The sequence below is a fragment of the Neophocaena asiaeorientalis genome, unplaced genomic scaffold (genome assembly GCF_003031525.2).
Source record: "Neophocaena asiaeorientalis asiaeorientalis breed wild unplaced genomic scaffold, Neophocaena_asiaeorientalis_V1.1 scaffold351, whole genome shotgun sequence".
Classification (NCBI taxonomy): Eukaryota; Metazoa; Chordata; class Mammalia; order Artiodactyla; family Phocoenidae; genus Neophocaena; species Neophocaena asiaeorientalis.
In genome coordinates this window covers 271,964-290,299 of record NW_020173768.1, presented here as the reverse complement: position 1 = coordinate 290,299, position 18,336 = coordinate 271,964, and the positions used below count along the sequence as shown (strand labels likewise).

At 40.2% G+C, this 18,336-nt stretch overlaps 1 protein-coding gene across 3 annotated transcripts in view; it reads right to left on the bottom strand.

Moving 5' to 3' along the window:
• Positions 1-111: 111 nt before the first annotated feature.
• Positions 112-18,336, bottom strand: part of CSGALNACT2 (chondroitin sulfate N-acetylgalactosaminyltransferase 2) — a 28,686-nt gene continuing 10,461 nt past the window's right edge. For 2 of the 3 annotated variants that reach the window (XM_024751524.1, XM_024751529.1), the window contains 2 exons: positions 7,770-7,851; positions 112-2,363 (listed from right to left, as the gene is read on the bottom strand). In XM_024751524.1, coding sequence (XP_024607292.1) covers positions 2,071-2,363; positions 7,770-7,851 — 375 coding nt within the window. In that variant the 3' untranslated portion in view covers positions 112-2,070. Of the gene's footprint in view, positions 2,364-7,765; positions 7,852-18,336 lie in introns of those variants that run through there. The other variant, XM_024751530.1, reaches the window with a different exon arrangement.

Here is an 18,336-nt window from a genome sequence, read left to right as displayed (position 1 = left end):
CAGGTCCAGCCGCTCCGCGGCATGTGGGATCTTCCCGGACCGGGGCACGAACCCGCGTCCCCTGCATTGGCAGGCGGACTCTCAACCACTGCGCCACCAGGGAAGCCCATGTTCTATATTCTAATCTGAACAGCTGGTGCACTAGCGTTGGCTTTATTATTCTTTAAAGTACACATTTACATGTCATACACTTTTCTGTATTTATGATATTTTACAACAGAAAGAAATTAACTTATCACATTTTCATTTAACTTTCGGTAATAAAATATTTTATTGGTACCTTTTACTGTCAAAAACAGAGTAATGTTTCCATTGCTTAGCTTCCATCTTTAAATGAAAAGCTTTTTTTTTTTAAAAAAAAAGGAAAAAAATCATTTGATTCTGTCAAAAAACCAGCTACAACTCACTTTTGCAAATAGTTAGGTTCTCTCACTTTAAATACCTTAATTCACTGGTCTTCACAATAAATAACTGTATATAAAAGGAGACAATGGCCTGAACAATTTTGCAGAGAACATTTTACACATCTTAAAAAACTAAGCCTAAATGCTACCCCAACTAAAAACTTGTAAGAATATTTAGTAAGAGTTATTATAAAATTGAATTCATGTAGCACCAAGAAATTTGGGATTTATATAATATTTCAGATGATATGATTTACTGAGAAAAAAGAGTAATGATTTGTCTTCTATGAATTTTCAGGGGTTTCTATACAAATAGAAAGAATTCAATATAGGTCCCTTTTAAAAGCCAAAGGTTCAAAAATCTATGCATGCCTTTCACCATATCTCCAATTTGTGGATCTAGCAATTGACCATATGGTAAAAGATCCATGTGTGATAAATAACACAGTACAGTCATATCTGAATATAATTTCTTACTCATCTTGTCTCCTTAATATAATTTACACCTCAATTAAAACATCATTCTATCTGCAAGTTATATATTTCTCTAAAATATTCTGTAATTCAGATTTCCATTTAGACAACCTTCCCCTCCTCCCCTTTTCTCAAATCAGTATGATCTTATGGTATACCTCATTAAATTGTTTGGTTTTTCTTCCTTCAGTGAAACTCCTCCTCAACTCAAAGTATTATAATAACACAGATGTAGCTTAATCAACATATTAGAAAAAAAGGATAATACATACATATGGATCCATGCTAAATAAGACAATACAAAGCCAAAAACACACGACACCATGCTATGTTCATCTATTCTGAACCACCACAAGAAGGCCCTGATAGGGCCCTGGCTCATGTAAACTGATGTCCCAGACACCCCTAGTGTCCTATACTCCAGCATAATTAACTGTTCTGTTAAAGACGTTTCCATGTTTATTTCTGTTTGTTCAAAACAGTCTACAGCAACTTTGACTCCTAATCCCGAACATGATGCTAAATTTGTAACACATTATAATTTTAATCAAGCCACAGATTATAACCTTAGTATTTTCTACTATTACCCATTTGTTTAAAAACAGACACTGAGGGGGCTAGGCAACAACACAAAGTTGAGGGATTTTTGTCTCTGCCTTCTCTTGATTAGTTGGGGATTTTAGATGTGTCATTTAATTATTCTCTGCTTCAGTGAAAAAGGATCCTTTAAGCAACTGCCCAAAGATCTTAATTTAAAACCAAGTAGGTTGACTCAGTGGTCGGTAGGTGAAGAGCCCTTATCCACACACTCCATCCATAACACTCCGTCCTCTCTTTGGGAACAGGATGCTCCCGACCCACCTTCAGCACAACACATTCCATCCCTCAGCCCAGACGCAACCAGGATACACATCAGAACATGAAGCCGGGTAAAATTAACTCAAAGCTACTCTTAGAACAAATACCAGATTTTGATTTGTCAATGATTCCATAGTGAAGTATACCCACAAAACAGAGACTTTGCATTGCACAACTTGCTTTTTCTTCTCACACTAAGTTAAATTGCTAAAGTAATGTCAGCAAGAACACAAAAGATAAGCATGTCTTCTCTGAAAGAGGCACTGCATCTGGAATTGGAATTAAGGCTAAATAGTGCTGGTTTGTGGTTCAGACTAATGTGTCACTGATGACATTAACCAACAGATTCGCTATTTGTCCTGTATGCCTGTTTGTGAAGATGCGTCTCTATCTCCTCCCTGAAGACCAGCATTCCCAGGTGCGAGTGAGAGGCCTCGTTCATGGCTTTGGACTGGATGCACATGCGGTACTGCTCGGGTGTCAACTCATCGGCACAGCGTTTCTCGTGCCAGAGGTGGAAAAGACCAGGAACTGGAGTCCGAATCACAATCAGGTCACCATGTAAGTATTTTCGATAAAGATGAACATCTTCTCCACCCCAACCTTTTACTTCCATATCAAATCCACCTGCAGGATCAAAACGCACACTGTTAAATAACTGCCTGGCAGCCAGAGCACAGTCAAACCTGATAAACATTTAAACATTCTGCTTCAAATGAGATGGTACGGTATAATCCAAAGACCTGAAGTAGAGGACTGACATCCCGGTTTAGAAATCCAGTTACCAGCTGACACCTAGAAGCTCACAATCTGTTGTTGAGAGTATCAAAATGAGATTAAACATTTGAGAATACTTTGTAAGCTTCAGAGTTCTATAGAAAACCTCTAGAAAGTCAAATAAAGGAGAAGGAAATATAAATTACCCACAATATCACCACCATTAATGTTTTATTATGTTTTCTTTCTATCCTTTGAGATCCAAGTTCTTCTGGGTCACAGAAAACTCTCCAGAGGGGAAAACACAAGAAATGGCCAAGGTGGACACATAAAGTTGAGAATGGGCACACAGATGATTTAAAGCCATGGAAGTGGGTGAAATTACTAGAGTTTACAGGGAAAACAGGGCCTAGGTCTAAATGCTAAGAAATGTCAATATCTAGAGGGTAAACAGGCAGAGAAAGACAAGTCAGCCAAAGAGACTGAGAGGCGGCCCCAGAAGAAGGAGAAAATCTGGAGAATGTGCTATCACAGTAGTGAAGTGAGGAAAGCATCCTGAGAAAGAAATGGTCAAGTGTGTGCTGCTCAATTAAGAACTTAAAGAGGATCAAGTAGCCCTGGCAATGTAAATGCCACTTAGAGCCTTACTTAGAGCAAGGGAGATAGAGTTCACACTATTTTCAAATTGGTTTAAGCTGAACTAACTTTAAAGAAGCATGGAGAATACAATCTACTTTGAGTTTTTTGAAAAGCTAGAAAAGATTCTTAAAAATGGAGAAAAAATGAATTCTTTAATTAAAAGCTAGGTTTCCAAATTATGTCTTTTGTCAAATAATTCTATGTCACTTAATTTCACTCTCATAGGATGACAATAATCCTGAGATCTCTGAAAAATATTACTTTAAATAGTCACAGCTTTACCAAATGCTATGTCTGATTATATCTTGGCTTTTCTCCCTTGTAGATATGAATAAGCTCCTCAAATATTGGAGACGGTATAAAAATAAACAGAGGACTTCCGGTTTCTGGTCCAGCATGTACAGACCTTAGAAGTCATCACTCCATCCTGACAACAAGTAAAAAGTTGAACAAACTGAAAACTCAACAACTCTTTTCAGATCCCTCGGAGAAATAAAGTCACAGGGCAAACTGTGAAGACACAGATAGGTGGGTAAGACAGAATCACAACTATTAGGGAAGAAATGGACTAGTAGAAATCTCCAGGGGAACCAGTACTGGGGTAGGAAAATCTGAACTGTAATTGATGAATTGCTAGAGGCTCAGTGGAAAAGTCTAAGAGTGGAAAATTCCAGAGAGGCCTGCACACTTTTGTGAGTTTTACCTCTAGGTCTACCAGGTTCTCACAGTGAAGACGGGAGAAAAATCCCCTAGCGCTTTCAGAAGGAGGGGAAAGTAACCATTCTGAAATATGCCAGGGCATTTTGTTCTTCTTAAGAAGGCCTGTGTGTAGGAAAAACTATTTTACCAGAGTCTAACCTATGTGGGGGAAGGGATATACCCAACTCCAGCCCACTCTAGCCATCCTGTCCCACCTAAGATTGGGGGCTGTGTCTGTGAAACGATTGTGAAGTTCATGGTCCAGGCTCACAGGCTCACTAAAGATGGACTGAGACCTTATCATAGGACTACAGAATTCTTCCTCTTCTCCCACACCTTACCATCACTAAAGGCCTAGTTACTGCAGTTTCCTTTACCCAGTACATCATGTTCAGCTATGAGGAAAAAAATTAGGCAAACTAAAAATCAAAAAACAGTTTGAAGTGAGACCGGCTGGGACCCGGGACCCTTTGCTGCAGTGCTGCAGTGCTTACACCTGGACACACCTCTCCTCGAAGCAACAAAATACAAAGAAACCGTATGGGACGAAAAATAACTGCATGAATGTGCAGTTGGGGCAAATTATGGATAGAAAGATACAAAAGATCGAAAAACCCAACTGCCACTTCTAAAGAGCCTGGAGCAAAAACTGGGTGTCAGGAGCAAAAGCAGGGAACTGCGCACGCCCCCTGCACTCAACCCCACCAAGGGGTGGGCAGACCATCTAAGCCATCCCTCTGCTCCGACCCCTGGACACACGCCTACCCCCACCCCGTATAAGGAACAAGCTCGCCCTGCCTCAGCGAGTGAGCAAGCAAGGGAACCTGTCGTTTGTTCTCACTGCCCGGCTGCTGCAGCAGGGGCCCCAGTAAAGCCTTGCATGAATTTCTTGTCTGGCCTCTAGTCAATTTCTATTGATTGGGGAAGGCTAAGAACCCTGGTCAGTATCAGAAAGAAAGAGCAAACATCAGAACCAGACTCAGATATGGCAGGGATGTTGGAACTAAAGGACTGTGAATTTAAAGTGACTATAATATGCTAAGTGCTCTAATGGAAAAAGCAGACAACGTGCAAGAACAGGTGGTTAATGTAAGCAGAGAGATAGAGATCCTAAGAAAGAATCACAAAGAAATGCTAAAAAAGCAATGTAACAGAAGTGAAGAATACCTTTGAGGGGCTCACTAGTAGACTGGACTTGGCTGAGGAAAGAATCTCTGAATTTGAGAACAGGTGAATAGACTTCTAAGACTGAAAAGCAAAGAGAAAGAAGACTGGGGGCGGGGGGTGGGGAGGGGAAGAAAAGAAAACACAGAACAGAATATCCAAGAACTATGGGACAACTACAAAAGGTGTAACATATGTATAATGGGAATACCAGAAGGACAGGAAAGAGGGACAAGAACAGAAGCTCCAAATGAAAGAGGCTAAACTGCAAACAAGTGCTGCTGAGAGGGCAGGGGCTCCCTTTCTCACCCAGCCCACATTCATAGGGTAGAGGCTCTCCAAGAGGGAGTAGTCCCTTCTGCTGCCACCTAATGTCCTGCTCATAAAGCAGGGGTGTCCCTCTGAGAGAAGTGTGCCACTATCTCCACCCCCAGGTCTGGAGCAGAGGCTCAGGGGAAGCAGCAGTCCATAAGAACAAATGCTCCAGAGTTTTTCCCAAAGGAACTGACTTTATTTAAAAGAGAATGTGCAGAAGTTCAGGCCTAAGGGGGCTCTTGAAAATACTGGAGATTTGGTGGTAAACAATTAAGAGGAGGCTGGTAGCCCCATTAGAACAAGCTAAAATGTAGGCCAGCCAGTTTACCAGAACGAGGCAGGCCAAGAGACAGCTAAGGCAGGGAGACATCAGGCCATGTGCACAGCCCTCCTTGGGTCCAAGTAAATCTCAAAAACTTGCCCCAAAAACTACCCTGCAAAAGGGTTCGATTTAATTGGTTCAGACTATGGAGCAATTTATGTCCCAGAGCACTGTCAAATCAGAGCAAATTAGTGCAGCCTAATAGGTAGGAGTGACATCAACAGTCATGGAAAGAGACAGTCAAAGAGAGCCCCGCTAAATCCAACGTCATCCCAGGATGGCTGTGCAACATGCCCTGATGAGAGACATGAGAAGCTTCATATTGTTGGTAGGCAGAGGGTAGGGAGACAGAATTCACTAAAATAGTAAAGCCAAGTCAATTAATAAATGAATAAGCAAAGTCAAAACAAAATACAAGCCCTGGAGGCAGGGGGAGTCAATATCTAGAATCAACACAAAATATTATCTAAAACGTCCAGTTTTCAAAAAAGTATTGAAAGAATACTGAAAAGTGTGACCCATATACCAAAAGAAAAGCAGGCAACAGAAACTGCCTGTGAGAGCACCCAGATGTCAGTTTTAGCAGATTTCAAAACAACCATTATAAATATGTTCGAAGAATTAAAAGAAATCATGCTTAAAGAAGTAACAAAGTAAGATGACAACGTCTCATCAAGAAGAGAGTATTAATAAAGAGATAGAAATGAGATTCTAGAGTTAAAAAGCACAATAACTCAAACGAAAAATTCACTAGAGCAGCTCAACAGTAGATCTGAACTAACAAAAGAAGAATCAGTGAACCTGAAGATAGATCAATTGAGATTATGCAATACAAAGAAAGAATGAAGAAAAATGAACAGTCTCAGAGAAATGTGGGATACCATTAACTGCTCCAACATGTACCTAATAGAAATACAAGGAAAAAACAATGAGAAAGGAGCAGTGAGAAATAACAGAGGTCAGAAGGCAGTGATGTATCCTTACTATTTTATTAAGCAAGAAATCAGGGAAAAAGGCATTAGTTTCATGTAATAGTCTTTTTTATTACTATTTGCTGATTTTCCATCATTTGTTACAGAGATAAAGAGACAAGGTGGAGGACTTCCCTGCTGGCACAGTGGTTAAGAATCCGCCTGCCAATGCAGGGGACATGGGTTCGAGCCCTGATCAAGATCCCACATGCCGTGGAGCAACTAAGCCCGTGTGCCACAACTACTGAGCCCGTGTGCTGCAACTACTGAAGCCTGCGCATCTAGAGCCCATGCTCTGCAACAAGAGAATCCACCACAATGAGAAGCCTGTGCACCGCAACGAAGAGTAGCCCCTCCTCACTGCAACTAGAGAAAGCCCACGCACAGCAACGAGGACCCAACATGGCCAAAAAAAAAAAAAAAAAAAATCAAAAAAAAAAAAAAAAAAAAAGACAAGGTGTAGGAATTTCCAAAACAAATGGCTGATTATAAAAATGAAGGTAAGATGGACATAAAAAATACACAAAATATATTCTATTAAAAAATATATATACCATGTATTCTAACACGCTGTGGAAAGGTAGCCCCTGAATGAATCAGGAGACATGGAATGAATGAATCAGGTTTCAGCCTGCTTCCTTAAACTAAGCTCTGATACTTTAATTTTTGCTGGGTGAGACTAAAGGTACAGTGGGGCAGGTAGCTTAGATGAGATCCTTCATGGTTAGCTTTGGTTTAGGGGAGTGGATAACTAAGCCAGTGATTCCAAGTTCCCCACTCCAACTTCAACGAGAGCTAGAAAGAGTAGGCGTTTTCCCATTTAAGTACTGGGATTTTGCATTATGTTCAAGAAATCCGTGGTTTCCTCTCCAAGTAAAAAATATGAAAGCCCTTGGACTAGATAACCCAACATTATTTCTAGCTGTAACAGTTCATGAGTACACCACCAAAGCCAGGTACAGATCTTTTGTAAGAGTACTCGAAACAACTGCAAATATGGGTATTTTATTTTATCATTATGACCTCATTTTTCTATTCAAAGACACTAATTATAAGCTCACTTTGCCTTTCATATTTCCAGACTCTTCAGCTAATCTCAGACATTCAAAATTTAATAGGAAAACATTTACATCTGAGACCTTTTAGAAAAATGCCATATTACAGTATATACCTAAAGTCCTATCCTTAAATGTAAGGTATACTTACCAATGGTCAGAAAATCTGATCGATACTGACAAGTCATTCCAAAGCCAAAATCTCGCCAAAAGCCAGAATCCTTTTTGTGAACCTTAAGTTTAAAAAACAAAATTCAATTTAATCCCTCAAAAACTAGAAGTAGTTTCAATCAACAATGAAACAAATTAAAATATTTTCCAAATAATACTTTTTCCTGGCATTTATGTGACTGATAATGGACCAGATGCCTTTATATTACTAAATCCTTACAAAACCAACAAAAATACAGTAATCCCCATGAGCATAGGATTCTTGCTACTTTTTTGTTGTTTTGTTTTATGAATTTTGTTTTATTTTACTTTTTTTATACAGCAGGTTCTTATTAGTTATCTATTTTATACAAATTAGTATGTGTATGTCAATCCTAATCTCCCAATTTATCCCACCACCACCGCCCCACCCCCTACCCTGCTGTCCCCACTTGGTGCCCATACTTTTGTTCTCTACTTTCAATCTAATTTGTTCAAGCCTTGTACAAGGTGCAAGCTGAGGTTACTAACAATCAAAGAATTTGATGCCTGACCTCAGGGGGCTTACATTCTGTTTAAGGAGGACACCAGTTGCACAAGCACATACCGTAACACACTGATCACTTCTACACAGTAGACCTTATTTGGTGCCTGGCCAGCATCCATTCCCCTACCGCTTTCCTAACTGTGTACAGTTTTGCTCTGGTAATTACCTGGCCCCATGCAGCCCGTGAGTTTCAGGGACGCTCCTTCCACTGGCAGCGTCAGACTGGGCCATGAGCACGCTACACCAGTGAGACGGTCTCACCCTACTCACTTAGGAACTGATTAGGCATTAGACAAAGTTCAGGTCAACATGCTAAAACAGGAGGGCTATTGGGAACTTTGGAAAACAAAGCCCCCTCATTCTTCTGAGAGCTACTAGAAAAGACACTCGCTCTCTTTGGATGGTGTAGGGCAGGAGTAAGCAACTACCACCTGGCTTTGCAAATAACTTTATTGGAACAAAGCCACACTCATTTGTTTACAAATTGTCTATGGGTATTTTTGCGGTACAATGGCAGAGTTATTAAATAGTTGGAACAGGGACTGTATGGTCTGCAAAACCTAAAATATTTTCTATGTGGCTCTTTACAGAATAAGTGTGTCAACCCCTGGTGTAGGGTATAGATGAGAAGTTTGGAACTGCTGCAGTCCTTTCCCACCATGAGGGAAACCAGTTTTAAAATGGAGCAGTCACCACTGAAGTCCAAGCAGAGAAAGAAAAAGAAAATCAGAGCTTTGATGACACTGCGCCTGCAGAATGAAGTAAAAGTTGAAGCTTGATAAACCTCCTTTTAAAATTCATACATTCAACAAGTGTTTAATCTGTTGGACTTGGTTTTGGGAGCTGGGACCCAGCAGGGAACAGAGGTGACAAAATCCCTGCTACCACAGAGCCTCCATTTTGATGGGAAAATAACCAATAAATAAATATAGGTCTCAGGTGGTGACACATGCTGGAAAGAAAGATGCCGTAGGCTAAAAAGAGAGCAAGATAGAAAGCCTATTTTAGATATGATGCCCACAAAAGGCCTCTATGAGGAGGTAACGTTTGAGCAGGGACCCTACTGAAATCAGGGAGTGGGCTATGCAAATATGTGGAGATCATTCCAGAAGCACGTACAATGGCTCTGAGGGAGGAGCTCACTTGGAGTGTTTGAGAAACAGTAAAGAAACAACTGTGGCAATAGCTCAGAAAACAAGGGCAAGAAGAATGAGGCCCCAGGTCAAGAAACAGCTATTACATTTTCCAAACATAAGTGGTATTATAGTATTTTGGTAGGCTTATGGCAATGATCTAGAAGAGGCAAAATGTTAGGATAGGAGAGAGTGAAGAATGGCTGAGGGGTGCCCTTGTTTAGGCATGACGGATGAGCTCCATGTAGCTCACTACAAAAGGACGAGCTGGTCTTAGGAAGGAATGTGGCAGTTCCTCCGCTGGGACTGGAGAGAGGCGGAGAATGTGATACAGAGCCAGTGAGGCCGATGGATCTCATGACAGGAGAATAAGGAAGTGAACATCCGACTGCTTCTCTTTTCTAAATGAAACAGATACGTGGAGAGTGAGGAGTGGTGAGGGCTGCTGGGAGGCGTGAGAAGGATAGTGTGGCGGGCTTGGAGGACAAAGAGTGGGTGGACTAGGGTAAGGCACAGGATTTCAGGGCAGTCTGGGACTCCTGAGGCCTGTGGTCACGTTTAAAGCTATGCTGTGTAGTGGGACTGTGTGTCTCTCACTCTCCACATTCTGCTGCTCTGGGGCCAGGTTGACAGAGTTGTCCTTAACCAGGTTAGGGTTCTAAGAGAAAACACTGGAAGGAGTGAGGGATGAAGGAGGTGAGTGTATGGCAAAAAAGAGGCTGTGGATAACAGCTGACCATGGAGTCTGAGTTGGGTAAGGAGGGAAATGAGGATATGGATGTGAGGAGGGTGACAGAGAGGAGAGAGACAGGCACCTCACCCAAGCTGCAGCATTCTGAGACAGCTTCCTCCAAGAAATGAAGTTAGAGCTGGGATCTGAGAGATAAGTAGGAGTTAGTTAAGTGAAAGATGTGCTGGGAGAAAGTTCCAGGCAAAGGAACAGTTTACACAAAGGCCTGTGATGGAAGAGAGCACTGTGCATGAAAGATGGTGGGACTAAACACTGGGGTCAGAAGTAGAGGTGCCCATAAATGTGGAGCAGGGCTCAGGAAACTTTTATAGAGAACTGGACAGTAAATATTTTAGGCTCTGCAGAACATAGAATCTCCGTTTCAACTACTTAACTCCGTCACTGTAGTGTGAAAGCAGTCATTAACAATTAAATAATCAAATGAACACGTTGTGCTCCAAAAAACTTTAAGGCCACTGAAATTTGAATTTCATATAATTTTCATGTGCCATGAAATATTAACCTTTTAAAAATACGTTTCAACCATTCTTAACTCATGGGCCATTCAAAACTAGGCAGCAGGCCAGATCTGGCCTGCAGGCCACAGACTGCTGACCCCTGGCCTAGAGGGATCAGCAGGGCCACATCAGAGAGAACTACGTGTGCCTGGTCACATGGTTTGGGCTTTATCCTAATGGTAATGGGGGTTCTCTGAAGAGTAGGAGCAAAAGGAGTAATGTGATCAGATGATGTTTTTGGAAGATCATTCTGGATGATAAGGGAGAAGAGATAAGGAGAGAGAAGAGGTAAGAAGGCAAGAATGGAGGCAGTGAGGCTGGTTAAGAGGCAACAGTTATAATCTGGGGATAAGAGGCTGGTGGTATAGACTGTCATGGTATGTCCAGAAAGAAAAAAAATTTGATGGATGCAGGAAAGATTTAGGACACAGAATTGACAGAAGTCAGCAAGTGACTCAATGGGCAGGAGCAGGGGATGAGACAGAAGGATCATCCAAGGATGACAGCAGACTGTGGTCCTGACAATGGGTATGTGACGGTACCTCCCCCACAAGAGCAGGAGCACGGGGCTGGGGGCGGGGGAGGACCAGCCCAGAGATGGATGATGTGGAGCTAGGTTCTGCACACAATGAATTTCAGTGATCTGTAGGGCAACCACAGACTGGAAATTCTTGCAGATAGCAGGAATATAGGAACATACAGGTCTGTAGAGGAGGCAGCTTTTGAGAAGAGTGGGACAGTCTGAAAAAGCTGCTGTGCAGAATGGGAGAACCACTCTGGAAAACAGAATGAACCAGGCAGTACTGAGGACTTGGCTCAAGTAGGAGCTAATAAATGAAATACAAATTTTCCTTTAACATTTGGTGGGGGGCGGAAGGCTTCTTCCTGAGGGCAGGACTTTTTGTTAATTTTGCTTGCTATTAATTTTGCTCACTGCTATATCCCTAGTACCTAGAACAATGCAAGGCACAGGATAGGCGTTCAATAAATACGTGTTAAATGAATAAATAAATTTATAAAGGCATAAGTTTTGTGGCAAAACCAAGAGTGGGCTCTAATATTCTTATCTCCTTTGTCAAAAATATATAATATATATAATCCTGGTGCAAAGTATTAAAACATCCACTCTGACATTTCTACCCCAGGCCAATTCTGATTTTATAAATATTATGACTTCATTTATAACTTTAGTTTCTTTAAAAATTCTTCAAATATTATCAGACTTGGGGAAAAGAGTCATTGGTTTTGTTTGATTTTTAAATCAGCACATTTTCACTGAGGAAAAGTAGAAGGAAACTCATATTGTCTACAATCCCTGATTGTTAATATTTTACTGCATTTTACTCTTTCTCCTAAGCATGTGGGAGATGCAGCTATCCACACATAACCTACATCTCCAGCCCTCAGCTGCTCACAGACGGCAGGTCCACGAATCCCCCTGGCAACTTGGCATTTTCCCTTGGACGTCTGATAACCAACACACACCTACCATGCTCAAATTGAAGTCCTGATCTCTCCTCTTGCCACTCCTGTCTTTCCCTCACTCCCCACATCTAATCTACCAGCAAGCTCTGTCAGTTCTGTCTCTAAATCATAGCCAAACCTTTCTCCACAATCACCATCCTCACCCAAGCCACAGCACCACCCCTGGTCTACTGCAAAAGCCTAACTGGCTACTTGCAGCTAGAGCCACACACAATCCATTCTCCAAAGAACCAAAACTCCCAAGGCTTTCTATCACACTTACATAAAATTCAAACCCCTTACAGGGGTATAGCAAGCTCTACATGACCTGGCCCAGCTCTGTGCCCGCTCGCCCCCTGTGCTCCAGCCACCTTAGGAAATCTACTAGCTGTCTTTCTGCCTGGCACTGCCTTCCCCAGTCACTGTGTAGCAGGTTCCCTCCTTTCATTCGGAAGCCCCTCCAACAGCCCCATCTCAGAGAGGCCTTTCTGACCCAACGCAACACAGATACCACCTAATCACTCTTCACAACGCAGCCTGTTTTAATGATCTGTATGGTATTTGTTAATTGATTTTATTTTCTGTCTTTTCCTACCAGACTAAAGATTCTTGTGAACAACAATCACGTCTGTATGGTTCTACGTGCTGGGGTTACAGCGGTGAATAATGGCTGGCATAGAATGGACGTTCACTATTTGATGAATTAATATAACAGAGTGGAGACTATGGAGCCACACTGCCTGGGCTCCCGGCCCCATCCTGGCCAGCTGTGCATTAGGGGAGGGGCACTCATCCATGCACAGCTGTCTCCTCATCTGTAAAACAGGGGTAATAATAGCACCCTCCTCAAAGGTTGTTACAGGATTAAATGAGTTAACGTGTATAAAAAACAGCACAGTACCTTGCACAAACAAAAGGGTACATAAAATCACTAGCTATTATAGCATTAAAATATCTAAAATATATATACACCATTTACCATTTTTTAACTTCACATTTACCTCTACATTTACACTGTTGTATTTATTTCCATTTCATGAACACTTTCCTCTTGACACACAACATTCATCACAGTATATACTGTAATTCAATTTATCATTTTATTATTAGAGTTTTGCTTGCTTTCAATCTTGTCAATATTATGCATATTGCTACTCTACACCTCTGATTATTTCCTCAGGAGAGACTCCTGGGAGCGGAAATTATTGGATCAGAGGGATGAACCTGTTTGAAAACTCCTGACCCAGAAAGCTCACCTGCATTCCCACACCACTGGCAGGGACGGAGACGCCCCTACCCCGCCAGCCTCACTCACTTGGCTGTTTTTCAAAACAGCGATTTCACAGCAGAAGAAAAGTATCGCACTGCTGTTTTAATGCTTTCTTGGTAAGAATGACTATTTAAATATGTTTACTGTGAATTATTATCAAATGCCTTTTAACTATTTTTTTCCTATTTGGTGTATTTCCTATTTACTTCTAATACAACTTTAAACATTATGGAGAGCAAACTTTTGTCTTATGCTTTTTAAGTGAGAATAATGAAGCTCAGAAAGTTTAAATAAATTGCAATGCTTACAAACCGGTGAAACTACAACTTGAAATGGAAGTACTTAAACTTATTTTTCTATACATCTTAGAATGAGTCCACTTTCAAATCATTCTTCGCCCACATCCTCCCAAACCAGACAAGAAAATTCGCTCTTCACCCTCATAGGCTGAGTCCATTTTGCACTTCTTCTGGTTTGTTTTTCCAAGTAAAATTTTTTATAAATAAACTTTTTATTTTGAAATAATTTCAGATTTACAGAAAAGTTGCCACATAGTAAAGAGTTCCCATATACTTCTCTTGTAGCTTTAGCTTCCCCTAAATGTTCTTATCTTACACCGTTGTGGTACATTTGTCCAAACTAAGAAACCAACAATGGTACATTACTATTAACTAACTGCAGACTTTATTTGGATTCCACCAGTTTTTCCTTTAATGTCCTTTTTTCTGTTCTAGGATCCAGTCCAGGCGACCACAATGCATTTGGTGTTATGTCTCCTTAGTCTCCTGAGAAACTGTGACATTTTCTCAGTCTTGTTTTTGATGATCTTGACAGTTTTGAGGAGTAATGGTCAGGTATTTTATAGGATGTCCCTCAATTTGGGTTTGTCTGAAGTTTTTCTCATAATTAGGCTGGGGTTATAGGTTTTTGGAAGAAAGACCACAGGGGTGAAGTGCCTTTCTTGTTACATCATATGAGGGGGTACATGACAACACTAGTAATGTTAACCTTCATTACTTGGTTTAAGGTGGTGTCTGCCAGGTTTCTCTGTTGAAACCTACTAGTTTTTCTTTTTTCATACTTGTTTCTTTGGAAGTGAGTCACCTAGCTCCACCTTCTGGAAAAGGGAGTATCTACAAGTTATTTAGAATTTGGTAGGGAAGATCTGTCTCTTTTCCCCCTAATCTAATCAACCTATCAATCTATCCAGTTCATTCATTATTATTACTTATTTACTCACTCACAAATTTATATCAGTATGGACTCATGGATATTTATTTTATTCTGGTGTTATAATCCAGTACTAGGTTATTTATTTTGTTGCTCAAAATGTTCCAGCTTGGCCACTGGGAGCCCTTTCAGGCTCTTGTGTCCCTCTGACATACCCTCATCCTTTTGTTGTTTGAATAGCTCCTTACTTTCTAGAGCTACAAGATGCTACAGGCTCCTCTATTTCCTGTCCCAGCACTAAGATCTGGGAGCTGGGTATGCCTTTTACTCTAAAAATGTCACTGCTTCTGGGTCTCTTGGGACAGAGTTAGGTCATAATGTATGTATACCATGTATATACCCTTTGACTTTTTAATCCTAAATTGCTATTAACTTCTTTTTTATTATGTGTTTCATCAACAACTATTTAAAGAAACTAAAGTTTTACTAGGTTCTTGCTGTTGTTGACCACTTTTTAAAAATAATTTATTTTATTTTAAATAAAAATTTTTTTGGTTGCGTTTAAATAAAATTTTTTGGCTGCACTGGGTCTTTGTGGCTACTCAGAGGCTTTTCTCTAGTTGTAGCAAGCAGGGGCTACCCTTCGTTGTGGTGCGCAGGCTTCTCCATTGCGGTGGCTTCTCTTGTTGGGGAGCACGGGCTCTAGGTGCATGGGCTTCAGTAGTTGTAGCACTCAGGCTCAGTAGTTGTGGCTCACGGGCTCTAGAGCACAGGCTCAGTAGTTGTGGTGCACAGGCTTGGCTCTGCGGCATGTGGGATCTTCCTGGACCAGGGCTCGAACCTGTGTCCTCTGCATTGGCAGGTGGATTCTTAACCACTGCGCCAGAAGGGAAGCCCCTGACCACTGTTTTATTCTCAGGTCTTCCTCTTTCAATGTGCTCATTCTCATTCTGCTGAATTAGAAAAGGTCTGTGAGAAATAAACTCTGAGTTCTTCAGTGTTCAAAAATGCCTATTTTGCCCTCAAGTAAGTCAAATATGGATTCTATAATCGAAGTTATTTTTCTTCAGAATTTTCAAGGTATCATTTTATTATCTTCTAATACCAATATTATCATGAAGGCCGCGAGTGCCAACCTATTATTCCTTTGTAGACAAGCTAGGTTTTGCTATTTTTGGCATCTCTGGAAACTATTAGGATTGTCCCTTGACTTCTGTTCTCAAATGCCAGAAGACTTATCTTTTCTTAGTTCTTTGAAGTTTTCTTCTATTTCCTCCCCTCTCTGTTCTCTTTTCTTTCTCTTCTGGAACTCCTATTAAACAATCTGGGAGCTTCTGAATTGATTTCCCGCATCTCAATTTTTCTCTCACATTGTCTCTTGGCCTGTCTGCCAGTTTATAAACTATTTCAACTGTGACCATCTGCTATTCAGCCCATTTACTGAGTTTTATATTTTCACAATTTCCAAGTTCTGACTCTATTTTTAGCAACAAATAGTTTTACAAAATCAACATTTTCTCTAATTTCCTTAAACATATATTTAAAGTTGTTTTCTACCTGTATTCATATTCTCATTTGTTAATTTTTCTATTTATTAAACTTTGGTGCCTCTTTCATTGTGTTAGCTTCCCTCAAATGTCTGGCTAGCTGTGGTTAGCTGCTACTCATTTTTGTTTCAAAAATCATTGTTCAAACACCCCTGGTTCTTAGCTATGATTACAGGGGTCTATCTCCAGCAATAGTGAAGGAGGGGCTAAACGTGGTCTTGGGCAAAATGTGCCAATGACAGCTCACCTCTGGAGTCTGAGGCTCCCTATCCACCCTACAACTCAGTATTCCTAGGACCCTACCCTGCCTTTCTAGCTCCAGGGACCACACACACTGCCTCAGCCTGTAGGTCAGTGCCTGTGATGCCTGCTGTTCAGCACAACTTCCAGAGAAGCACAGATACTCTACCATTCCCTGTCTTCTATGAGCTCAGAGGATGCAAGGCAGCCCCATCTTCAGTGTTGTCCTGAATATGTTCCAGACTGTTCTCTCCTCCATTAATCAACCCTATGACAACTATTGTCATCTTACAGAAATTTCTCAAAATTTAGATCTCCTAATGGCACTTCTCTCATTCTCCAATACGAATATGCCTTTTTATTTTTAATAATTCACTTCTACAAAGGATTTAGGGTGTCAGATAGGGCAGATGTAGATGCTCAGTTTGCCACTTTGACCCCATCTGTATCTATATTCCTAAGTAATACTGGCCTACAGATAAGGTAGAAGTGTGTGTGTGTGTGTGTGTGTGTGTGTGTGTGTGTGTGTGTGTGTGTGTGTATGTTTATGTATACATGCTTTGCCAGGGGTTGATATGAAGATAATGCTGGCCTCTTACAATACATTAGGTAGATCATATGGCACCAATATTATCTGTTCTTTGAAAGTTTGGAAAAACTCACCAGTGAAACATATCTATGTAACTGCAGGTTAAATGTTTGATAACTGTTCTAATATTTTAAATTGCTCTTCATCTCTTCAGAGCTTCCATCTCTTTTATTTATAAAATACTAACATGAGCTTTTATAAAATATTAACATGAGGGACTTCCCTGGTGGCCCAGTGGTTAAGACTCCATGCTTCCAATGGAGGGGGTGTGGGTTTGATCCCTGGTCAGGGAACTAAGATCCTGCATGCTGTGCAGTGCAGCCAAAAATAAAATAAAAGTACAAAAAAAAAAAAATTTACATGAATTTAGTTCATGCTAATATTTTATAAACTCTCAAATCTTTCCTTTTATTTAGAATTTTTAAAACTTACTATATGAAATAGATTTAATGTTTTCTTATTCTAATTTTGTACGTTGTTGTTTTCTATTTTACCCTGAATCTGCCCACTTTATGATTACATTTTTTCTGCACATAAAGAATAAGCTCCTATATTTGTCAATCTATTATTTTTGGTTCATTTATTTCCACCTTTATCTTTATTTCTTTCCTGGAGTTACTTTTCACTTTTTAAACATGTTAAATTGTCTTCTTAGTTCATTTGTTTCCTTTTTGTTCTTAATGTTAACAATAAAAGATTAGGCTAAATGCAATATAGTATCCTGGACTGGATCCTGAAACAGAAAGAGGAGGTGTAGTAGAAAAACTGGTGAAATCCTAATAAAATCTATAGTGTAGTTAACAGTAACTTACCAATGTTAATTTCTTAATTTTGACAAATGAACCATCGCTATGTAAGATGTAAACAATAGGGGAAACTGGGTGAAGTACAGGAACTCTCTATACTATCTTTCCAACTTTTCTGTAAATCTAAATTATTCCACGTTTATTTAAATTTTTTTCAAAACTTTTGTAACTTTGTCAATAACTGTAAGTTCTGATATATGGCATTCCCATTCCAAGACTTTCTAAGTAATTTCCCATAGTATATTATTCCTTCTTATTTATTTAGTAGTTTTAATTTCTAGTTAGTAAGGTTTCTAAAATTAAAATTTATTTTTAGTATTACTAAAAATAAGTTGGTAGAAATGACCGTACAATTTTCACAATCTAGAACCTGAATTTTTCTCTGTAGCCTAAACTTTTCTGCCCAGCCCCCAACCCCCTGCCAGAATCACACTTTATGGAGGGGGTACACTATGAAAGTGTGTTCATAGTAACTACAGTTTTTAATTGAAACTATGTTTTCTGTTTGTGAAACAAACATAAAGGAACCAGGCAAGGATCTCTGAGACTTTTCA